The sequence below is a fragment of the Theropithecus gelada genome, chromosome 10, assembly GCF_003255815.1.
Source record: "Theropithecus gelada isolate Dixy chromosome 10, Tgel_1.0, whole genome shotgun sequence".
In the NCBI taxonomy this organism is placed as follows: Eukaryota; Metazoa; Chordata; class Mammalia; order Primates; family Cercopithecidae; genus Theropithecus; species Theropithecus gelada.
The window spans coordinates 65623999-65649774 of NC_037678.1; the positions used below are offsets into that span (position 1 = coordinate 65623999).

At 45.3% G+C, this 25776-nt stretch overlaps 1 protein-coding gene across 1 annotated transcript in view; it reads left to right on the forward strand.

Moving 5' to 3' along the window:
• RBL1 (RB transcriptional corepressor like 1) overlaps positions 1-14551 on the forward strand; it is an 88849-nt gene extending 74298 nt beyond the window's left edge. Inside the window, exons 20-22 of the mRNA XM_025400338.1 lie at positions 6265-6413; positions 11342-11506; positions 13706-14551. Coding sequence (XP_025256123.1) covers positions 6265-6413; positions 11342-11506; positions 13706-13876 — 485 coding nt within the window. The 3' untranslated portion in view covers positions 13877-14551. The remainder of the gene's footprint in view (positions 1-6264; positions 6414-11341; positions 11507-13705) is intronic.
• Positions 14552-25776: the final 11225 nt, after the last annotated feature.

Genomic DNA, 25776 nt, shown 5'->3' on the forward strand with positions numbered 1-25776 from the left:
TGCCAAGGCCAGTCTTGAACTGCTGGGTTCAAGTGATCCGTCTGCCTTGGCCTCCCAAAGTGCTGGGATTACAGGTGTGAGTCACTGCACTCTGTCTTATATACAGTTATTAACTATATTTATTAGCAAATAAGCAAACAATCATTGTTACAGGTCCTGTACAGTGGTGGTGGCACGGGGCAGGGAGAATATCCAGTGATGATGAACTCAGGAATTCTGGCACTCATAAAGAGAGTGAGAGCACAGTGACTTACGTCTATAATCCCAGCACTTCGGGAGGCCAAGCCAGGAGGGTGGCTTGAACCCAGGAGTTCAAGACCATTGTGGGTAACATAGTGAGAGCCCATTGCTACAAAAAATTTTTTAAAAATAGCCACACATGGTGGTGAGCATCTATAGTCCAAGCTACTCAGGAGGCTGAATTGGGAGGTTGGCTTGAGCCCAGGATGTCAAGGCTACAGTGAGCCATGATCTTGCCACTGTACTCCAGACAGAGCAAGACCCTGTCTCAAAAAAAAAAAAAAGAGAGAGAGAAAGTTATGTAGGAGGATATGCAATCAGACAAGTCTATATTCAGATAAGTCACCTTCCAGTTCTTAGAGCTATGTCTAGATGCTATGACCCAGATTTGGACACACCAAAGAACACCGACTTGGGAAGAACAGTTCTGGTTCTATAAACAAATTCATTATGGGTTGTAAAAATAATTACTGTTTAAAAAGCACACACACAATTTATATATCCTATGCAGTAAGTTCATATATCCCAGTTCTATGTCTGACCACCACCCAAGGAAAAGACTTGCTCAAAAATGGGTGCCAAGATTTCAGATGCAGGATTCAGTCAACCTTACGGCTAGCATCAAGCAAATACCGTGGATCAGAATTCAGGGCTGGACACAGGACTTCTTAGAGCTTTTAGCCTTAACGTTATTATCCCTAAGAGTAAAGCCTAGAGACTTCACTGGATCTTTCATCACTTTCATGGCTATTGAGGGTAGTGTCTCAAATATTTTAACCAATCTGCTTATCTTAAATATTTTTTATTTCCTGAACATGAGCTCATTTTTAGCATTAGTCATACTTAATAAGCATTCACTATTTTCATCAGTAAAAACCCATTTCTGGCCGGACATGGTGGCTCACACCTGTAATCCCAGCACTTTGGGAGACCAAGGCAGGTGGATCACTTGAGGTCAGGAGTTCGAGACCAGTCTTGCTGACATGGTGAAACCCCATCTTTACTAAAAATACAAAAATTAGCCAGGCATGGTGGTGAGCACTTGTAATCCCTGCCACTTAGGGGGCTGAGGCAGGAGAATTGCTTGAACACTGGAGGCTGAGGTTGCAGTGAGCTGAGATTGTGCCACTGCACTCTAGCCTGGGCAACAGAGCAAGACTCTTTCTCAAAAAAAAAAAAAAAAAAAAATTCTGACTTTGAGTATGTTAATGAGCAAAGCATTGGTCATCAATTCAGATATGCCTAACAGAAACTGTTGGAGTGGAGAAAGAATTTCCTGATTAAAACACCAGCTCACTCCTCATGGGCTATGAATTCTTCATTGTCATGTTAGCAGACCACTCCAGAGCGGCAGTCTTAATTAGAATACTTGTGAGACCTAGGTTATAGCTTAACCTAAGTAACACAAACGTAACACTGTACTCAAGTGTATTGTAGTTAACTGAAAACTTTACATTACTTCCTTAGAAACTTATTTTACGGATTAAAAATAATTATATTTAGGCTGGGTGTTGTGGCTCATGCCTGTAATCTCCCAGCACTATGGAAGGCTGAGGCAAGAGGATCCCTTGAGCCCAGGAATTAAAGACCAGCAAGAGCAACACAGCAAGACCCCCATCTGCAACAAATGAAAATAAAAAATTAGCTGGGCATGGTGGCTGACACCTGTAGTCCCAACTACTTGGGAGACTGAGGCAGGAAGATCACTTGAATCCAGGAATTTGAGATTGTAGTGAACTATGATTGCACCACTGCACTTCAGCCAGGGTGATAGAGCAAGATCTTGTCTCTAAAAATAAAAAATATAACTATATGTATATGTATGTATGTGTGTGCATACACACACACACACACACAGAGTCATGTGCCATATAATGATGTTTCAGTCAGTGATGGCCCACACATACAACAGTGGTCCCATAAGATTATAATGCTGTATTTTTACTATACCTTTTCTATGTTTAGATATATTTAGGTGCACAAATACTTGCCATTGTGATACAATTGCCTGTGGTATTCAGGACAGTAACATGCTGTACAGTTTTGTAACTTAGGAGCAATATGCTATACCATTCAGCCTAGGTGTGTAGTTGGTCATACAGTCTAGGTTTGTGTAAGTATACTCTACAGTATTCTCATGACAAAATCATTTCAACAATGCATTTCTGAGAAGATAACCCATCATTATGCAATACACAACTATGTATACACATATGCATATATATAATATTTAATACAAGCTTTGTTCATAGTAAGGCCTTAGTAATAGCTATTATTTATAAGCAATATCAAATTTATTATATTAATGAGTATGGTTTTTTTAGCATTAGTCCCACTTAATAAACCATTCACTATTTTCATCAGTAAAAACCCATTTCTGGCCGGACATGGTGGCTCACACCTGTAATCCCAGCACTTTGGGAGACCGAGATGGGATCTCACTGTGTTTCCCAGACTGGTCTTGAACTCTTGGGCTCAAGTGATCCTCCCACCTCGGCCTCCCAAAGTGCTGGAATTACAGGCGTGAGCCACCACACCTGGACGAGTATATTTTTTTTAATGTCTTTTTTTTCTTTAGTTTTTTTAAATTTTAGAGATGAGATCTTGCTCTGTTGCCCAGGCTGGAATGTAATAGGGTAATCATAGCTCACTGCAACCTTGATTTCCTGGGTTCAAGCGATCCTCTCATCTCAGCCTCCCGAGTAGCTAGGGATAAAAGTGCGTGCCACCACACCTAGTTTTTAAATTTTTTTTTTTTTTTTTTTTTTTTTTTTTTTTTTTTTTTTTTTTTTGAGACGGAGTCTCTCTCTGTCGCCCAGGCTGGAGGGCAGTGGCGCAATCTCGGCTCACTGCAAGCTCCACCCCCGGGGTTCACGCCATTCTCCTGCCTCAGCCTCCTGAGTAGCTGGGACTACAGGCCCCCGCCACCGCGCCCGGCTAATTTTTTGTATTTTTAGTAGAGACAGGGTTTCACTGTTTAGCCAGGATGGTCTCAATCTCCTGACCTTGTGATCCGCCCGCCTTGGCCTCCCAAAGTGCTGGGATTACAGGTGTGAGCCACCGCGCCCGGCCCCTTAGTTTTTTTTTTTTTTTTTTTTTTTTTGAGACGGAGTCTCGCTCTGTTGCCCAGGCTGGAGTGCAGTGGCCGGATCTCAGCTCACTGCAAGCTCCACCTCCCGGGTTTACGCCATTCTCCTGCCTCAGCCTCCCGAGTAGCTGGGACTACAGGCGCCCGCCACCTCGCCCGGCTAGTTTTTTGTATTTTTTTAGTAGAGACGGGGTTTCACCATGTTAGCCAGGATGGTCTCGATCTCCTGACCTTGTGATCCGCCCGTCTCGGCCTCCCAAAGTGCTGGGATTACAGGCTTGAGCCACCGCGCCCGGCCAGTTTTTTTTTTTTTATAGAGACAGGGTTTCACCACATCCAGCCTCCCACAATTTTAAATGTTTGGTTCATTCAAGTAAAGTATAGCTCCTTACCTTACATAAATATTAACAGCTGGAATTGGAATGACACAGAAATATGGAGACACTATAGTCTCTGTCTCAATAAATTTCTAATACAAGGAGGACATTAAATAATTTTAGGCCAGGCGTGGTCGCTCACATCTGTAATCCCAGCACTTTGGGAGACCGAAGTGGGAGGATCACTTGAGCCCAGGAGTTAGAGACCAGCCTAGAAAACATAGGGAGACCCTGTCTCTACAAAAAGTAAAAAAAAATTAGCCTGGTGTGGCAGCATTCACCTGTAGTCCCATCTACTCGGGAGGCTGAGGCAAGAGGATCAAGAACCTGTCATAAAAACAAAACAAAAAGAAATAATTTTAATTGATCCATATAATGAGAATAACCTAGAAGAGCTGTTAACATACCAGTATCCTTTGGAACAGTGTTTCCCAGAATGGTAGTATAAGTGTTTTGGGGGGTCCAGGCACAGTGGTTTACGCCTGTAATCCCAGCACTTTGGGAGGCCAAAGCAGGCGGATCACCTGAGGTCAGGAGTTTGAGACCAGCCTGTCCAGTATGATGAAACCCCATCTCTACTGAAAATACAAAAATTAGCCAGATGTGGTGGCATGCTCCTGTAATCCCAAAAACCCAGGAGGCTGAGGCAGGAGAATCGCTGGATCCCAGCGGGCAGAGAGACTGCAGTGAGCCGAGATTGCGCCACTGCACTCCAGGCTGGGCGACAGAGCAAGACTCCCTCTCAAAAAAAAAAAAAGTGTTTTGGGGAAAGAGACTATACATAAAAAATTGGGGAAGTATGGAATTAAAGTGAACATGAGAGTTTTTTTTTTCCCCAAACTGCAGTACTTCTCAGAGCCTTATACTAACATGCATTTCTGAATTTCTAATATAATGTACAGCATTTCCTCAACTTTATTTAACCACATAGCTCCCCTCCCCTCCCACCCTAGTCAAGATCCTTTAGAAATAGCAGAAGTGAAAAAGACATCCAAATTAAGACTGAGATCCCCTGGGGCCGTTTGGTCTTTGAACCATGTTTGTGTTTTCTGGTTTTCCTAAGGTGAAGGCATTGCTTCTACCCATGTTCTCAATGTTTGTAGGCCAGTGAATTGAGAATGAGAACTTTTTTCATATAAATGCTAAATTCTTTTTAATTGGTAGTGGTTTTCGTAACTCTTCTAAACACATGGTTCTTGTAGATACAAGCAAATGATAGTTTGTAATACTCTATAATACTTTTCCTTCCCCAAAAAATAGTAGGACAAATTTCTGCCTAGTTTCACAAGCTATCCCAGAGTTGCACCATTAAGTAGGAAACTACGTTGGGGCAAGCTGTTATTTTACTATTGGGTGTGCTCAGTAAAACCTGAACACTGGTTCCTGATCAGGGTTCCTGTTGTACGTGGTACAATAAGGCTCTTAGAACACCTGTCACCTGCCATGTATTTGCAGAGAAATAAATGTAATTCATTTTGCTTCTTCCCTAACCTCTCAGGATATGCTTTACCTTTTAGAATCTTTCCACCTTTCTCAAAGACACAAGAAGAATATCTGCAGGCCTTTTAGTTTTCTGAAGCTGACGTTTGCCACTGCCTCCCATACTGTAGAACTTAGATAACACCAGCTCAGGGCCGTTGCCCCTCTAAAAGCCACTAATGACAGTCAGCTTAAAAGCTATGGTTGTGAAAACATTCTGAAGTGGCATCTAGAGAAGAGAGCACCACCTTCAATTGATATGTTTGCATTTCTCTAGATTCCAATTTGACTTAAAAGTAATACAGATGGATTTCTGAACCTTCTCTGAAAATATTAATTTCTCTACGTAAAGACTTGTGAGGTTTTGTGTTTTTTTTTTTTTTTTTTTTGAGACGGAGTCTCGTTCTGTCGCCCAGGCTGGAGTGCAGTGGCCGGATCTCAGCTCACTGCAAGCTCCGCCTCCCGGGTTCACGCCATTCTCCGGCCTCAGCCTCCCGAGTAGCTGGGACTACAGGCGCCCGCCACCTCGCCCGGCTAGTTTTTTGTATTTCTTAGTAGAGACGGGGTTTCACCGTGTTAGCCAGGATGGTCTCGATCTCCTGACCTCGTGATCCGCCCGTCTCGGCCTCCCAAAGTGCTGGGATTACAGGCTTGAGCCACCGCGCCCGGCCGTGAGTTTTTTTTAATATTGTAGAAAGGTAATTTAAATTGCTGACTTGTATATTAAAGTATGCTTTGTGGCTGGGCATGGTGGCTCACGCCTGTAATCCCTGCACTTTGAGAGGCTGAGGCTGGCAGATCACTTGAGCCCAGGAGTTGGAAACCATCCTGGGCAACATGGAAATATTGCCGTCTCTACTAAAAATAAACGCCGTCTCTACTAAAAATAAAAAATCTCCTGTAGTCCCAGCTACTCAGGAGGCTGAGGTGGGAGGATCACTTGAATCCAGGAGGTCGGGGTTGCAGTGAGCCAACATTGCACCACTGCACTCCACCCTGGGTGACAAAGTGAGACCCTGTCTCAAAAAAAATAAAATTAAAAGTATGCTTTGTATCACAACATTGCATTCTTTTTAACAGACTTGGAAGATGCTACAAAAACACCTGACTGTTCCAGTGGACCAGTGAAAGAGGAAAGAGGTGATCTTATAAAATTTTACAATACAATATATGTAGGAAGAGTGAAGTCATTTGCACTGAAATACGACTTGTCAAATCAGGACCATGTGGTATGTTTTATGTTTTACTACTTTATTATTATTCGCTGTCATAGTTGAATTACTATAAGTTTATTTTGCTAGATAAGTATGTCAAAGTAAAATTACTAGCAATTAATCAGAGCATGACTAGTAACTTAATCAGTGATTAAGGCTATGGTACAACAGAGACCAGAGGAAATCATGGAATCTGTTGCCCTGGCTACAGTGCAGTGGTGAGATCCTGGCTCACTGCAACCTTTGCTTCCAGGGCTCAAGCGATGCTCCCACCCCAGCCTCCCAGTAGCTGGTATGACAGCCGCGTGCCACCACCACGCCTGGCTAATTTTTTTGTATTTTTAGTAGACACAGGGTTTCACCATGTTGGCCAGGCTGGTCTGGAACTCCTGGACTTAAGCAATCTACCCACCTCAGACTCCCAAAGTGATGGGATTACAGGTGTGAAACACCACGCCTGGCAGAAATTTTATCTATACCATGATTATGTTGCTAGAAATTCCGTGTACATATGGGTAAGAACTTGATGGGAATATGAATATTAAAACAATTAATTTGTTTGTATTTATTTATTTATTTTGAGACAGAGTCTCACCCCGTCACCCAGGCTGGAGTGCAATGGCACGATCTCAGCTCAACTGCAACCTCCACCTCCCAGGTTCAAGTGATTCTCCTGCCTCAGCCTCCCCAGTAGCTGGTATTACAGGAGCATGTCACTACACCTGGCTAATTTTTTGTATGTTTAGTAGAGACAGGGTTTCACCATGTTGGCCAGGCTGGTCTTGAACTCCTGACCTCGTGATCCGCCCACCTCAGCCTCCCAGAGTGCTGGGATTACAGGCATGAGCCACTGCACCCAGCAAATTTGGTAAATTTTTCTGTTGTTACATTGTGAGATTAATGTTTTTCTCAAGTTAAAGACAGAAGGGGCCAGGTGTGGTGGCTCATGCCTGTAATCCCAGCACTTTGGGAGACCGAGGTGGGTGGATCACCAGAGGTCAGGAGTTCAAGACCAGCCTGGCCAACATGGTGAAATCCCATCTCTACCAAAAATTAGGTGGCGTGGTGGCAGGCACCTGTAATCCCAGCTACTCGGGAGGCTGAGGCAGGAGAATCACTTGAACCCAGGAAGCGGAGGTTGTAGTGAGCAGAAATTGTGCCACTGCACTCCAGCCTGGGTGACAAGAAGGAAACTCCATCTCAAAAAAAAAAAAAGACAAAAGGAGGTCAGGCACTGTGGCTCATGCCTGTAATCCCAGCGCTTTGGGAGGCCGAGGCAGGTGGATCACGTGAGGTCAGGAGTTCAAGACCAACCTGGCCAACATGGTGAAACCCCATCTCTACTAAAAATACAAAAATTAGCCGGGCATGGTGGTAGGCACCCGTAATCCCAGCTACTTGAGAGGCTAAGATAGGAGAATCACTTGAATCTGAGAGGCAGAGTTGCAGTGAGCCAAGATTGCACCATTGCACGCCAGCCTGGACAACAGAGCAAGACTCCGTCTCAAAAAAAAAAAAGGCAAAAGGAAGTAGATAGGCCTGGATCATTAATAGAGGCACCACTAAGAAATTTTTATGCAGGCCAGGCGTGGTGGCTCACGCTTGTGATCCAGCACTTTGGGAGGCTGAGGCAGGCGGATCACGAGGTCAGGAGATTGAGACCATCCTGGCTAACACAGTGAAACCCTGTCTCTACTGAAAAGACCAAAAAAAAAAATTAGCCGGGCATAGTGGCGGGCGCCTGTAGTCCCAGCTTCTAGGGAGGCTGAGGCAGGAGAATGGCGTGAACCGGGGAGGTGGAGCTTGCAGTGAGCCAAGATCATGCCACTGCACTCCAGCCCAAGCGACAGAGCGAGACTCCGTCTCAAAAAAAAAAAAAAATTATGCAGACCCCAGTTTTGGCAGTCGCAGCAGGCCTGAGAAAGTGTTACCAGTGTGTAAGCTGAGGTTGCTTCCCAGAAGACCAGACTTTAGCTCTAAGAAAAAGAGACCAGCCAGGCACTTCCCAAGCCTGTAATCCCAGCACTTTGGGAAGCTAAGCCTGGAGGATTGCTTGAGCCCAGCAATTTGAGACCAGCCTGGAAAAATAGGAAGGACCTGTCTCTTTAAAAAAAAAAAAACTCGGGCCGGGCGCGGTGGCTCAAGCCTGTAATCCCAGCACTTTGGGAGGCCGAGACGGGCGGATCACGAGGTCAGGAGATCGAGACCATCCTGGCGAACACGGTGAAACCCCGTCTCTACTAAAAAATACAAAAAAACTAGCCGGGCGAGGTGGCGGGCGCCTGTGGTCCCAGCTACTCGGGAGGCTGAGGCAGGAGAATGGCGTAAGCCCGGGAGGCGGAGCTTGCAGTGAGCCGAGATCGCGCCACTGCAGTCCAGCCTGGGCGACAGAGCGAGACTCCGTCTAAAAAAAAAAAAAAAAAAAAACTCTACAAATTAGCCATGTGGTGGCTGGTATACACCCGAGTAGTGGTCCCAACTACTCAGCAAGCTAAGGTAGGAGGATCGCTTGGGCCCAGGAGGTCAAGGCTGCAATGAACCACAGTCTCATCACTGCACTCCAGTCTGGGCAACAGAGCAAGACCCTGCCTCAAAAAAAAAAGAAAAGAAAAGAAGGCCCTAGCAGAAGCTGCAGCCAGCCAGCCAATAGCTATTTCTATGTATCTGTGTGCATCTGTACATTTCTGTTCTTCCTCTTTTCATGGAATATGGTCTATGACTATCCTCAGAGGTCATAACTGTTCATCCTACTCCAGTTTCACTTCCCCTCTGTCTATATACTCTGAATATCTCTACCATCTTAATTTATTTCCATTATACAGGATATTAAAGAAAATGAAATCCTTGCTCATCCAACTTATTTCTAAATATTTTCCATTTCCATATGAAGTGTTTCCCATTTCATTAACAGATTTTTTTCCATGTCGGAATCATTCTGCTGGCTTATAGAATTCTCTGCCTCTTGGCCGGGCGCGGTGGCTCAAGCCTGTAATCCCAGCACTTTGGGAGGCCGAGTCGGGCGGATCACGAGGTCAGGAGATCGAGACCATCCTGGCTAACACGGTGAAACCCCATCTCTACTAAAAAAAATACAAAAAACTAGCCGGGCGATGTGGCGGGCGCCTGTAGTCCCAGCTACTCGGGAGGCTGAGGCCGGAGAATGGCGTGAACCCGGGAGGCGGAGCTTGCAGTGAGCTGAGATCCGGCCACTGCACTCCAGCCCGGGGGACAGGGCGGGGCCCCCGTCTCAAAAAAAAAAAAAAAAAAAAAGAATTCTCTGCCTCTTTTATTCTCTCTGCTACTGCTTTGGTTGTGGGGTAGAGAGAGATTTTGTGTGTGTGTGTAGAGAGAGATTGTTATAGCAAGTGTTAGAAGATTGGTTATTCTTTGTCCCTACTTTTTTTTTTTTTTTTTTTTTGGAGAAGGAGTCTCGCTCTGTTGCCCAGGCTGGAGTGCAGTGGCCACAGTCTTGGCTCACTGCAACCTTCACCTCCCGGCTTCAGGCAATTCTGTGCCTCAGCCTCCTGAGTAGCTGGCATTACAGGCGCCTGTCACCACGCCCAGCTGATTTTCGTATTTTTAGTAGAGACAGGGTTTCACCATCTTGGCCAGGCTGGTCTTGAACTCTTGACCTCATGATCCACCCACCTCGGCCTCCCAAAGTGCTGGGATTACAAGCGTGAGCCACCCTGCCCAGCCTGTCCTTACTTTTTAAGCATGAATATGAGGTTCTCGTGCTCGTGGCTTAACTCCTGGTGTCTTGTCCAGAATTTTTTTTTTTTCTTTTGAGACAGAGTCTCACTCTGTCACCTAGGGAGGAGTGCAGTGACATAAACTCGGCTCACTGCAACCTCTGCCACCTGGGTTCAAACAGTTGTCATGCTCAGCCTCCCAAGTGGCTGGGACTACAGGCACATACCACCATACCTGGCTAATTTTTATATTTTTAGGAGCTACTCAGGAGGCTGAAGTGGGGTTTTGCCATGTTGGCCAGACTAGTCTCCAACTTCTGGCCTCAAGTGATCAGAGCACGTTGGCCTCCCAAAGTGCTGGATTATAGGAGTGAGCCACTGCACCCGGCCCCAGAAATCTTTTTTTTTTTTTTTTTGGAGGCAGATTCTTGCTCTGTCACCCAGGATGGAGTACAGTGGCACAATCTGGGCTTACTGCAACACCTCTGCCTCCTGGGTTCAAGCAATTCTAGTGCCTCAGCCTCCCGAATAGCTCGGATTACAGGCATGTGCCACCACGCCCAGCTAATTTTTGCATTTTTAGTGGAGACAAAGTGTCACCATGCTGGCCAGGCTGGTCTCCAACTCCTGACCTCAGGTGATCCACCCACCTCGGCCTCCCAAAGTGCTGGGATTACAGGTGTAAGCCACCACACCCGGCCAGAATTCTTAATACTAGTTATAGGACTTCCTGAAAGATCCAGGAAAATTGGCAGGGCATAGTGGCTCACACCTGTAATCCCAGCACTTTGGGAGGCCGAGGTGGGTGGATCACCTGAGGTCAGGAGTTGGAGACCAGCCTGGCCAAGATGGTCATATCTATTAAAAATACAAAATTAGGTGGGCGTGGTGGCACATGCCTGTAATCTCAGCTACTTGGAAGGTTGAGGCAGGAGAATCGCTTGAACCTGGGAGGCAGAGGTTGCAGTGAGCCTAGATTGCACCATCTTACTCTAGCCTGGGCAACAAGAGCGAGAGATACTTCATCTCAAAAAAAAAAAAAAAGATCCAAGAAAATAAATTCTACTTTATCTGTTGTTGTAAAAAAAAAAAGAAGTAACAGATCTTTTTTTTTTTGGCTTTTCTCAACCATAAATGAGCTTTTATAGTATAACTGATTCCTAACTAGGAGATATCATAAAAATAAAAATATGGGATTCAAAAACAAAGAAAAACTTTTATCTAAAAAATCTGACTTTTGGGTTATTTTAGATGGATGCTCCACCACTCTCTCCTTTTCCACATATTAAACAACAGCCAGGCTCACCACGCCGCATTTCCCAACAGCACTCCATTTATATTTCCCCACACAAGAATGGGTCAGGCCTTACACCAAGAAGCGCTCTGCTGTACAAGTTCAATGGCAGCCCTTCTAAGGTAAGGTGAATAGGCTAAAAGTTGGATTTCACATTAACAGTCAGTAACTATTAATCTTGCCTCTTTTTTTGTTTTTGGCCAAGTTTCTACTATACTAATAAAATATGAAATGTTAACTATGGCATGTCTCCTCTCATCAAGAGCAGTATATTCAGTTTGAGGTAGTTTAATCCATTATTATTGACATGGTATTTGTGGAGTTCATTTTGAAAGTCCAGCATGTTTTCCTGTTCAAGCAAGATCTTGAGAAAGGACCAGTAAAGCAACATCTGCAAGTGGTCAGACCTGGGGGATGTCAAGTTGAAAGAAAGGCATTGGAAGTGAAAGTGCATTTGGTAGATGGCACCCAAGATAGGAAGACGTCTGAAAACACAAGCCTCCTCTTATGTACATAGACAACTCTGTGATCATCTCCATCCTTATCCTTGTTGAGTGGTGAAGATGTGATATGGACATGATTGCTGTTTTCAGATACTTCATGGACTGTCAAGCAGATCTGTTCAGTATGTCTCCAGAAGTCAGAATCAGTATAAACTGGAAGAAATTGTAGTGGGGCATATTGTAATTCAGTCCAAATACATTGGCTCCTTCTTATTACTTTTCTATTAAGTTATACAGATGCCTACAGAGTTCTCACTATACTTGACAAAGTTGGCTAAGATAATATACCTGACTGGACACAGTGGCTCAAGCCTATAATCCTAGCACTTTGGGAGGCCAAGGCAGGCGGATTGCCTGATCTCAGGAGTTCAAGACCAGCCTGGGCAACATGGCGAAACCCCATCTCTACTAAAAATACAAAAAATTAGCCAGGCATGATGGTCCGCACCTGTAATCTCAGCTACTCTGCTCAGGAGGCTGAGGCAGGAGAATCGCTTGAGCCCAGGAGGCGGAGGTTGCAGTGAGCCGAGATCACCCCTTTTTCACTCCAGCCTGGGCGACAGAACAAGACTCTGTCTCAAAAAAAAAAAAAAAAAAAAATTGAAAAGCATTACTCTAAGGAAGAGGATCTCAAACTGTAGGGAGCTTTAAAATCATTGGGAGGGCTTGTTAAAACAGATTAGGGCTGGTCGCAGTGGCTCACGCCTGTAATCCCAGCACTTTGGGAGGCCGAGGCAGGCAGATCACGAGATCAGGAGTTCAAAACCAGCCTGGCCAACATAGCGAAACCCCGTCTCTACTAAAAATACAAAAATTAGCCAGGCATGGTGGTGGGCATCTATAATCCCAGCTACTCAGGAGGCTGAGGCAGGAGAATCGCTTGAACCCAGTAGGCAGAGGTTGCAGTGAGCCGAGATCGTGCCATTGCACTCCAGCCTGGGCGACAAGAACAAGACTTCGTCTCAAAAACAAACAAACAAAAAACAGATAAGACCAGGCACGGTGGCTCACCCCTGTAATCCCAGCACTTTGGGAGGCCAAGGTTGGGGGATCACTTGAGGCTGGGAGTTCAAGACCAGCCTGGCCAACATGACGAAATCCTGTCTCTACTAAAAATACAAAAAAATAGCCAGGCATGGTGGCATGTGCCTGTAGTCCCAGCTAGGGAGGCTGAGGCAGGAGAATAGCTTGAGCCCAGGAGGCGGAGCTTGCAGTGAGCCAAGATCATGCCCTGCATTCCAGCCTGGGCAACAGAGAACCTGTCTCAAAAAATAAAAAAATTATAGATGCTTCTTCTGCTTCTGGTCTGGGTACTACACATCGAGAACTACTATTATACAGTAAATTCAGTTGTTTTGGTTTTGTTTTTGAGACAGGGTCTCACTCTGTTTCCCAAGCTGGAGTACAGTGGCATGATCACTGCTTACTGCAGCCGCAACCTCCCCAGGCTCAGGTGATGCTCCTTAGCCTCCCGAGTAGCTGAGACTACAGGCACAAGCCACCACACCTGCCTAATTTTTGTATTTTTTGTAGAGACCAGGTTTGCCATGTTGCCCAGGCTGATCTCAAACTCCTGGGCTCCCAAAGTGCTGGTATTACAGGCCACCACACCTGGCCTTAAATCTAATTTTTAAACCACCTGAAAAGATTAGTTCAAGCCATCCCTTATGAGGTTGTTCTAAGTTTTAAAAAGAATCCTTATCCCAGTGTGAAGATTTGGATAGAGGATAGAACACAGGAAAAAACAATTCGCTTGGTTGTTTGCTGCCATTTCCCTTCTCCCTCTTTTACTCACACACGTTCTCTATTTCTGCACAGAGTTTGAAAGAGATCAACAACATGATAAGGCAAGGTGAGCAGAGAACCAAGAAGCGAGTAATAGCCATCGATAGTGATGCAGAATCCCCTGCCAAACGCGTCTGTCAAGAAAATGATGATGTTTTACTGAAACGACTACAGGATGTTGTCAGTGAAAGAGCAAATCATTAATGTTCTTGTTTCTATGATAAAAGCACTTTCAGATTGTTCTGCAGAAAGTTGGAGCTCTGTCCTTCAAACCTTTTAGCCCTATGGATGGTAAATATTGCTGGATTATAAGAAAAAAATTGCACAAAAATGTGCTTTTTAAAATATTTATCCAAAATGTAATTGACAGAGATGTATTTTGAGTTGGACTGGAAAGGAATATTTTAAGTGCCTTTTAAAAATGCTAATAGTCCGGCTAGATGCAGTGGCTCACGCCTGTAATCCCAGGACTTTGGGAGGCCAAGGCGGGCAGATCACCTGAGGTCGGGAGTTTGAGACTAGCCTGACCAACATGGAGAAACCCCATCTCTACTAAAAATACAAAATTAGCCAGGTGTGGTGGCACATGCCTGTAATCCCAGCTACTTGGGAGGCTGAGGCAGAATTGCTTGAACCCAGGAAGCAGAGGTTGTGGTGAGCCTAGGTTGCGCCACTGCACTTCAGCCTGGGCAACAAGAGTAAAACTCCATCTCAAAAATATGTATATATTAATAGGGATTTTTTTTTAATGTTTGCTCCTTAAGTTAGTTTTCAAGTTGAAATTAGGAGAAACCCCATAACTTTTCAGCTCGCTTTTAAAAATAAATGTCTCCTCCTCCTGTGTTTTGTAATATGAGGATAAATAATCTACTTTTGGTAAGCATGCTTTGAGATATTTGTATTCTCAATTTAATATTGAAGGAAGGGGTTGGTTCCCATAGTACCTGGCCAGAGGGTTATGTACCAGCCTGTCTCTGGCCCACTGTGGTAATTCCACATCCAGGTGCCACCACCATTCAGGGTTGTCTCCTTCTCGTGCCTTTTCTCTCCTTGAGCTTTATAAACAGATTTGTACCTGAGCCCCAATGCTACACTCATCCTTGCTTTCCAGCCCTAAGCCATCTCAGCCTGATGTCACAACCCAATAAATGGGCACTTTCTTCTTTTGTAAACCATTATCATTTTGGTTTCTGTGACATTAACTTAATTATATATGATCATACTAACTCATGTAGTTCTCAAAATAGGCAGCTGCTTCTCAAGCCAGTAGAATAAAATTCAGTTAGTTATTAAAAACTAAATTCCTGTTAGTAAGGTAACACCATGATTATGTGTGTTATACTATTTTTGAGATCATAGTATCAGTCATTCTCAATATCTAATTGAGTCCCTAAGAATATTTTAAACCTTTTTTTTTTTTTTTTTTTTTGAGACGGAGTCTGGCTCTGTCGCCCAGGCTGGAGTGCAGTGGCCGGATCTCAGCTCACTGCAAGCTCCGCCTCCCGGGTTCACGCCATTCTCCTGCCTCAGCCTCCCGAGTAGCTGGGACCACAGGCGCCCGCCAGCTCGCCCGGCTAGTTTTTTTTGTATTTTTTAGTAGAGACGGGGTTTCACTGTGTTAGCCAGGATGGTCTCGATCTCCTGACCTTGTGATCCACCCGTCTCGGCCTCCCAAAGTGCTGGCATTACAGGCTTGAGCCACCGCGCCCGGCCTTTAAACCTTTTAAAAACCACATAAATATCATCTTATGCCTCATAATTCCAGTATATTTAATACATCAGTAAAATAGCTGCTTATTACTTCCCCCGCTTTGTTCTCAGTATTTTTAGTACATCATGAGTTTCCTGCTAGTGTACCACTGGGTACTCCTGAAGATGTTTTTCCGTACTAGGGATGCTTTTCAGTATTAGGGATGCTTTTTTCAGTGCTAGGGATGCTTTTCAGTACTAGGGATGCTTTCCAAAATATCACCTCTTTTACATTTACTTTTTCTAGTATGTGTCTGGAATCCAGAGAACATGAAAAAGCCACTTATAATTAATTTTGAGAAGTTTTATCAAATGTTTATGTTTCTAACTGCAAACGTTAATTTTGGAAAGGCACAATGTTTAACTCACCTATGTTTAACCATGGCTAATTTAAAATAGTCAGATTTGGCTGTCACTAATTAGTATTCTCAAGAATTTCATTTTTCAATTTTAAGAAAAGGGATTTTGGTCACATTTTGCTTGTAAATGAAAATTACATCCTCATTCTTTGTGTAGTATCTACACATTGTTATAAGCCAAAAAACAAAGTCTGTCTTGAATCCTTGTACATATTTGTATGTTGCTGTAATTGTTATTTTTATCTTCATTATTGTGCAAAATATAAATGAGCATTTGTACATTGACTGTATAAGAAACCATGGGCCGGGTCCTGTGGCTCATGCCTATAATCCCAACACTTTGGGAGGCTGAGGCAGGAGGATCACTTCAGTCCAGGAGTTCAAGACTAACCTGGGCAACATAGTGAGCCCTCATCTCTACAAAAAATAAAAAAATTAGTTAGGTGTGATGGCATGTGCCTGTAGTCCCAGCTATTCAGGAGACTGACATGGGGGGATCACTTGAGGCTGGGAGATTGAGGCTGCAGTGAGCTGTGATTGTACCACTACACTCCATCCTGGGTGAGAGGTCAAGACCCTTTCTCAGAAAAGGAAAAAAAGAATTCTGGACATGTTTTTATCAGTTTTCAGGACTTGGTATCAATGTACATAAAATGGCTAATAAAAACTGGAATTGAGATTATTGAAAAAAACTCTTTTCTGTATGACTGGAAGCAGTTGCACAGCCATCTAAAATCTGTCTGTTTTAATATCTACTTTATGACTTTAAAATTCCTTAGAATAACTTAAAAGTTAATGTTCCTGTGGTTTCCAGGGTCTAGGGGGAAAATGAAAAATAACTGCTTAATGGATACAGAGTTTTTTGCAGGGAGTGATGAAACTATTTTGGAACTTGATATAGGTGGGGTAGTTGCATAACATTGTGAATTTACTAAATGCCACTGTATTGTACGTTTTAAAATGGTTGATTTTGTGTTATGTGAATTTCACCTTAAATTTTTTTTAAGTCTTAGATACTGTATTAGTCCATTTTCACGCTGCTGATAAAGAAATACCCGACCGAGACTGGGAAGAAAAAGAGGTTTAATGGATTTACAGTTCCACATGGCTGGGGAGGCCTCACAAGCATGGCAAAAGGCAAGGAGGAGCAAGTCACATCTTATGTGGATGGTGGCAGGCAAAGAGAGAGCTTGTGCAGGGAAACTCCTGTTTTTTGTTTGTATGTTTGTTTTTGAGACAGAGTCTTGCACTGTCACCAGGCTGGAGTGCAGTGGTAGGATCTTGGCTCACCGAAACCTCTGCCTCCTGGGTTCAAGTGATTCTCCTGCCTCAGCCTCCCACATAGCTGGGACTACAGGCGCATGCCAGCACACCCAGCTAATTTTTGTATTTTTGTGGAGACGGCTTCACCATGTTGGCCAGGATGGTCTCGATCGCTTGACCTCGTGATTTGCCTGCCTCGGCTTCCCAAAGTGCTGGGATTACAACCGTGAGCCACCATGCCCGGTGGAAACTCCCATTTTTAAAAGAATCAGATCTCGTGGGACATATTCACTATCACGAGAAGAGCCCAGGAAAGACCTGACCCCATAATTCAATCACCTCCCACCGGGTTTCTTCCACAACATGTGGGAATTGTGGGAGTTACAATTCACAGTGAGATTTGGGTGGAGACACAGCCAAACCATATCATTCTTCCCCTGGCCCCTCCCAAATTTCATGTCCTCACATTTCAAAACCAATCATGTCTTCCTAACAGTCCCCCAAAGTCTTATTTCAGCTTTAACTCAAAACTCCACAGTTCAACATTTCATCTGAGATAAGGCAAGTCACTTCCATCTGTGAGCCTGTAAAATCAAAAGCAGGTAAGTTACTTCCAAGCTACAATAGGGGCATGGGCACTGGGTAAATACAGCCGTTTCAAATGAGAAAAATTGGCCAAAACAAAGGGGCTACAGGCCGCTTGCAAGTCTGAAATTGAGTGGGGCAGTCAAATCTTAACGCTCCAAAATGACCTCTTTTGACTCCATGTTTCACATCCAGGTCATGCTGATGCAAGAGGTGGGTTCCCATAGTCTTGGGCAGCTCCACCCCTGTGACTTTACCTCCCAGCCTCCCTCCCAGCTGCTTTCACAGGATGGTGTTGAGTGTCTGTGATTTTTCAAGGCACATGGTGCAAGCTGTCAGTGGATCTACCATTCTGGGATCTGGAGGACAGTGGCCCTCTTCTCTCAGCTCCACTAGGTGGTGCCCCAGTAGGGACTCTTCGTAGGGACTCCAACCCCACATTTCTTTTCCATACTGCCCTAGCCGAGGTTCTCCATGAGAGCCCTGCCCCTGCAGCAAACTTCTACCTGGACATCCAGGCATTTTCATGCATCCTCTGAAGTCTAGGCAGAGGTTCCCAAACCTCAATTTTGACTTCTGTGCACACCATGTGAAAGCTGCCAAGGCTTGAGGCGTACACCCTCTGTATGGCCCAAGCTCTACATTGGCCCCCTTCGGTCATGGCTGAGCAACTGGGACGTACAGCACCAAGTCCCTAGGCTGCAATCAGCATGGAGACCCTGGGCCCAGCCCACAAAACCACTTTTTCCTCTTAAGCCTCCAGGCCTGTGAAGGGTGGAGTGGGGGAGGGGTATGATGAAGACCTCTCACATGCCCTGAAGACTTTCCCCATTGTCTTGGTGATTAACATTCAGCTCCTCATTGCTTATGCAAATTTCTGCAGCCAGCTTGAATTTCTCCTCAGAAAATGGGATTTTCTTTTTTTGTTTGTTTTTTGTTTTGAGATGGAGTTTCGCTCTTGTTGCCCAGGCTGGAGTACAGTGGTGCAAACTCAGCTCACCACAACCTCCACCTCCCAGGTTCAAGTAATTCTCATGCCTCAGCCTCCCAAGTGGCTGGGACTACAGGCATGCGCCACCAAGCCCAGCTAATTTTCTATTTTAGTAGAGACGTTGTTTCTCCATGTGTTGGTCAGACTGGTCTTGAACTCCCAACCTCAGGTAATCCACCTGCCTTGGCCTCCCAAAGTGCTGGGATTACAGGCATGAGCCACCACACCTGGCCAGGATTTTCTTTTTTATCACATTGTCAGTCTGCAAATTTTCTGAACTTTTATGCATTGCTTCCCTTATAAAACTGAATGCCAGCCGGGCACAGTGGCTCACGCCTGTAATCCCAGCACTCTGGAAGGCCAAGGTGGGCAGATCAGGAGATCAAGACCATCCTAGCCAACATGGTAAAACCCTGTCTCTACTTAAAAATACAAAAATTAGCTTGGCGTGGTGGTGCACTCATGTAATCCCAGCTACTCAGGAGGCTGAGGCAGGAGAAATGCTTGAACCTGGGAGGTGGAGGTTGCAGTGAGCCGAGATCGCGCCATTCTTTTCCAGGTAGCAACAGAGCAAGACTCCATCTCAAAAAAAAAAAAAACTGAATGCCTTTAACAGCACCCAAGTCACCTCTTGAATGCTTTGCTGCTTAGAAATTTCTTCCACCAGATACCTTAAATCATCTTTCTGAAGTTCAAAGTTCCACCAGTCTCTAGGGCAGGGGCAAAATGCCACCAGTAGATTTGCTAAAACATAACAAGAGTCACCTTTGCTCCAGTTTGCAACGAGTTTCTTATCTCCATCTAAGAGCACTGCATCCTGGATTTCTTTTTTTTTTTTTTTTTTTTTTTTTGAGACTGAGTCTGGCTCTGTCGCCCAGGCTGGAGTGCAGTGGCCGGATCTCAGCTCACTGCAAGCTCCGCCTCCCGGGTTTATGCCATTCTCCTGCCTCAGCCTCCCGAGTAGCTGGGACCACAGGCGCCCGCCACTTCGCCCGGCTAGTTTTTTGTATTTTTTAGTAGAGACGGGGTTTCACCGTGTTAGCCAGGATGGTCTCGATCTCCTGACCTCGTGATCCACCCGTCTCGGCCTCCCAAAGTGCTGGGATTACAGGCTTGAGCCACCGCGCCCGGCCGCATCCTGGATTTCATTGTCCATATTATTATCAGCATTTTGGTCAAAGCCATTCAGCAAGTTTCTAGGAAATTCAAAACTGTCCCACGTTTTCCTCTCCTTCTGACCCTCCAAATTGTTCCAACCTCTGCCTATTTCCCAGTTCCAAAGTCACTTCCACATATTCGCGTATCTTTTCAGCAGCACTCCACTTCTGGTACCAAATTGCTGTATTAATCCATTTTCATGCTGCTAATAAAGACATACCTAAGAAGTAAAAAAGGTTTAATGGACTTACAGTTTCACATGGCTGGGGAGGCCTCACAATCATGGCAAAAGGCAAAGAGCAAGTCACATCTTACATGTATGGTGGCAGGCAAAGAGAGAGTTTGTGCAGGGAAACTCCCATTTTTAAAACCATCAGATTTTGTGAGATGTATTCACTATCATGAGAACAGCCCAGGAAAGACCCGCCCCCATAATTCAATCACCTGCCACCAGGTTCCTCCCGTGACACATGGGAATTGTGAGAGTTACAATTCAAAATGAGTTTTGAATGGGGACACACCCAAGCCATATCAGATACATATGAAGAAACAGGATTATTTCAAGGCCTTGGAATGAACATGCAAACTAAGTTATGATAGTTAATTAAGGAAATGGCTTATTACTGTCTTTGGAGGGCTTTCAAGGTGTATTTCTCCACAGGAGACCTACAGCTTAAAAATTCTTTTCGTTGGCCAGGCGCAGTGGCTCAGGCCTGTAATCCCAGCACTTTGGGAGGCCGAGATGGGCGGATCATGAGGTCAGGAGATCGAGACCATCCTGGCTAACCCCGTGAAACCCCATCTCTACTAAAAAATATAAAAAACTAGCCGGGCGAGGTGGCGGGCGCCTGCAGTCCCAGCTACTTGGGAGGCTGAGGCAGGAGAATGGCGTAAACCTGGGAGGCGGAGCTTGCAGTGAGCTGAGATCCGGCCACAGCACTCCAGCCTGGGTGACAGAGCGAGACTCCGTCTCAAAAAAAAAAAAAATTCTTTTTATTTAATTTTTTTTTTGAGAGGGTGTCTCGCACTTGTTGGGATTATAGGCTCCCACCACTATACCCAGCTAATTTTTTGTATTTTTATTAGTAGAGACAGGGTTTCACCATGTTGGCCAGGCTGGTCTCAAACTCCTGACTTTAGGTGATCCACCTGCCTTGGCGCCTCCCAAAGTGCTGGGATTACAGGCATGAGCCACCACACCTGGCCTTAAAAATTATTTCCTAATTAAGTTCTTAATATGGGCCAAGTGTGGTGACTCATGCCTGTAATCCCAACACTTTGGGAGGCCAAGGCAGAAGGATCACTTGAGGCCAAGAGTTGAAGACCAGCCTAAGAAACATAGTGAGACACCTGTCTCTACAAAAAAAAAAGGGTTAGATGATTAGATTATATTCAGATTTTTATAAAAAGGGTAATGTTCCTGCTTGTTTTAATTTTGTTCCTTGTGAGTGCTTTCACTAAGTCAACAAGCATTTATTGGCTCCCTGCTCTGTTCCTACCCTCTGCTAGGTGCAAGGGATATAAAGATGAACCAGACATAGTTCCTATGCTCAAGATATAATATTGCTGTGATAATTATAGTAATACAGCTCTGTGCCAAGAGGGGTAGTTTAGCACAAAGAAGGAAGTGTTTTACTCTGCCTGAGCACATGTGCCAGAGGAACCTCCAAAAGGAGAGTCTTGCTCCATTGCCCAGCCTGGAGTGCAGTCACACAGTCTCCGCAGATTACAACCTCAACCTCCTGGGTTCAAGCAATTGTCCTGCCTCAGCCTTCTGAGTAGCTGGGATTACAGGCACCTGCCACCATGCCTGGCTAACTTTTGTATTTTTAAGTAGAGATGAGGTTTCACCATGTTGGTTAGGCTGCTCTTGAACTCCTGACCTCAAGTGATCCGCCTGCCTCTGCTTCTCAAAGTGCTGAGATTACAGATGTGAACCACAGTGCCCAACCAGGAATTTCATCCTTGTGGGAGAATAACTGTTTGCCAGGACAGTAAAAGTATTCAAGACAAAGTGAGAATAAATTGTGGAAAGACCTAGATGTATGAAAGTACCATAGGTTTGGGAATTACAGGTAATTTAATTTTTTTAATCCTTTTTTTTTTTTTTTTTGAGACGGAGTCTCGCTCTGTCACCCAGGCTGGAGTGTAGTGGTCGGATCTGGGCTCACTGCAAGCTCCGCCTCCCGGGTTTACGCCATTCTCCACCTCAGCCTCCCGAGTAGCTGGGACTACAGGTGCCCGCCACCTCGCCCGGCGAGTTTTTTTGTATTTTTTAGTAGAGACGGGGTTTCATCGTGTTAGCCAGGATGGTCTCGATCTCCTGACCTTGTAATCTGCCCGTCTCAGCCTCCCAAAGTGCTGGGATTACAGGCTTGAGCCACCGCACCTGGCCAATTTTTTAAATCTTTACATGACCCTATTTGAAGATAATTTGGCAAGGCTGGACTGTAGCGTGCATATGCACAAGTGTCAGAAAATAGGGCTAGAAAGGCAGGCAGGAGACTTTCATGGTTGGGCTTTCAACAACAGGTTAAACAGCTCAGGCTTGATTATTTCTGGTGGTTCTCAACATTGGCTGCACCTGGGGAATTTTTCTTTCTTTTTTTTTTTTTTTTTTTTTTTTTAAGATGGACTGTCGGCCGGGCGCGGTGGCTCAAGCCTGTAATCCCAGCACTTTGGGAGGCCGAGACGGGCGGATCACGAGGTCAGGAGATCGAGACCATCCTGGCCGACACGGTGAAACCCCGTCTCTACTAAAAAATACAGAAAACTAGCCGGGCGAGGTGGCGGGCACCTGTAGTCCCAGCTACTCGGGAGGCTGAGGCAGGAGAATGGCGTGAACCCGGGAGGCGGAGCTTGCAGTGAGCTGAGATCCGGCCACTGCACTCCAGCCTGGGCGGCAGAGCGAGACTCCGTCTCAAAAAAAAAAAAAAAAAAAAAGATGGACTGTCACTGTTACCCAGGCTGGAGTGCAGTGGCATGATCTGCAACCTCCACCTCCTGGGTTCAAGCAATCCACCAGCCTCAGCCTCCCAAGTAGCTGGGACTATGGGCATGTGCTACCTATTCAGGAGACTGAGGCAGGAGAATAGCTTGAACCCGGAAGATGGAGGTTGCAGTGACCCGAGATTGAGCAACTGCACTCCAGCCTGGGTGACAAGACTGAGACTCCATCTCAAAAAAAAAAAAAAAAAACCTGAAACTGGGTAATTTACAAGAAGGGAGGTTTCAGCCAGGCACAGTGGCTCACGCCTATAATCCCAACACTTTGGGAGGCTGAGGAAGGTGGATCACTTGAGGTCAGGAGTTCGAGACCAGCCTGGCCAACGTGGTAAAACCCCATCTCTACTAAAAATACAAAAATTAGCCAGGCATGATGGCGGACACCTGTGTCAAGCGCGTCCGTGTGAAGAGACCACCAAACGGGCTTTGTGTGAGCAATAAAGCTGTTTATTCACTTGAGTGCAAGTGAGCTGAGTCCGAAAAGAGAGTCAGCGAAGGGAGATGGGGAAGGGGTTGCTTTATAGGAGTTGAGTAGGTAATGGAAAATTACAGCAAAAGGTGGTTATCTATTGTTAGCAGAGGTGCATGGTGCCTGGTGGAGAAGGCACCATGGTGGAGAAGGTGCATGGTGGAGAAATCATAAGACACATTGTCCAGAAGAAGAATGTCACAAAGTCAATCGATTAGCTAAGGTAGGGCAGGGACAAGTCACAATAGTAAAATATTGTAATGTTAGTTAATCAGTTAAGGCAGGAACTGGCTGTTTTACTTCTTTGTAGTTTTTTTCTTTTGCTGCTCCAGATTTCTTGGCTCCTGCAGGCCACCTGGTTGTGTATGTGCAGGTCACAGGGGTTATAATGACTGAGCTTCAGCTCAGAGGCCTGACAGCCTGTAATCCAAGCTATTCGGGAGGGAGGCTGAGGCAGGAGAATTGCTTGAACTTGGGAGGCAGAGGTTGCAGTGAGCCAAGATCACGCCATTGCACTCCAGCCTGGGCGACAGAACGGGACTCTGTCTTAAAAAAAAAAAAAAAAAAAAAAAAAACAGGTTTCATTGGCTCATCGTTCCACAGGCTGTACTGGAAGCATGGCTGGGGAGGCATCATGGCAAAAGGCGCAGGGCAGCAGGACCCTGGGCCTGGCTTGCAAAACCATTCTTCCCTCCTAGGCCTCTGCCCCCATTTTTCTGGGTGGGGCTGCTGCAAAGGTCTCTGAAATGCCTTTGAGGACTTTTCCTCACTGTCTTAGCTATTAGCACTTGGCTCCTCTTTACTTCTGCAAATTTCTGTAGCTGGCTTGAATTTCTGTCCTGAAAATGGATTTTGTTTTTTTGTTTTTTGTTTTTTCTTTTGAGACAGAGTTTCCCTCTTGTGGCCCAGGCTGGAGTGCAATGACGTGATTTTGGCTCACTGCAACCTCCACCCTCCAGGTTCAAGTGATTCTTCTGCCTCACCCTCCCAAGTAGCTGGTACTATAGGCACGTGCCAACGTGTCTGGCTAACTTTTGTATTTTTAGTAGAGATGGGATTTCACCACATTGTCAATCAGTCTGGTCTCCAACTCCTGACCTCAGGTGATCCACCCGCCTCAGGCTCCCAAGGGTTTTTCTTTTCTACCACATGGCCAGGCTGCAAATTTTCCACACTTTCATGCTCTGCTTGCCTTTTAAATATAAGTTCCATTTGTAGATCAACTCTTTATTCACACATATAAGCATACACTATTAGAAGCAGTCAGGCCACATCTCTAATGCTTTGCTGCCTAGAAATTTCTTCCACCAGATACCCTGTATCATCTCTGTCAAGTTCAAATCTCCACAGATCTCTAGGGCAGCGGCACAATGCCACCAGTATCTTTGCTAAAGCATAGCAAGAGTGACCTTTACTCCAGTTCCCAATAAGTTCCTTATCTCCATCTGAGACCACCTCACCCTGGACTTCATTGTCCAGATCACTCTCAGCATTTAGATCACAATTTTTTTTTTTTTTTTTTTTTTTTTGAGACGGAGTCTTGCTCTGTCACCCAGGCTGGAGTGCTGTGGCCGGGTCTCAGCTCACTGCAAGCTCCGCCTCCCGGGTTCCCGCCATTCTCCTGCCTCAGCCTCCCGAGTAGCTGGGACTACAGGCGCCCGCCACCTCGCCCGGCTAGTTTTTTTTTTTGTATTTTTTAGTAGAGACGGGGTTTCACCGTGTTAGCCAGGATGGTCTCGATATCCTGACCTCGTGATCCACCCGTCTCGGCCTCCCAAAGTGCTGGGATTACAGGCTTGAGCCACCGCGCCCGGCCTTAGATCACAATTTAACAAGTCTCTAGGAAGTTCCAAACTCTCCCTCATCTTTCTGTCATTTCTGAGCCTCCAATCCATTCCAACCTCTACCCAGTACCCAATTCCAAATCTGCTTCCATATATTCAGGTATCTTTATAGCAATGCCCCCACTTTCCAGTACCAATTTTCTGTATTAGTTTGTTCTCTCACAGCTATAAATGAATACCTGAAACTGGGTAATTTATAAGAAAAGAGGTTTAGTTGGTTCACAGTTCTTTGGGCTATACAGGAAGCTGGCTGGAGAGGCCTCAGGAAACTTACAGTCATGGCGGAAGGTGAAGAGGAAGAAGGCACATCTTATGTGGCCAGAGCAGGAGGAATAGAGAGCAGGGGAAGGGGCTACACACTTTTAAGCTACCAGATCTTGTAAGAAATCACTATCACGAGAACAGAAAGAGGGAAATGTGCCCCCATGATGCAATCACCTTCCACCAGGCCCCTCTGTAAGGAAAATGGCTGTGCTTCAGTCAGGAGTAGGCTGAGGCAGACATCCAGTACAGCATGACAGCAGGTTGGGACCACAGGTGCACAATTCCATGCACTATGTAATCACATTTATGTAGCCATTTTGATGTATCCTGTTTGTGTGAGCTCATACCTGGCTTTGAGCCACTATTGTCTGTGAAAAATATAACTGCACTGCTGACTCTGTGGGAGAGAGAGAGAT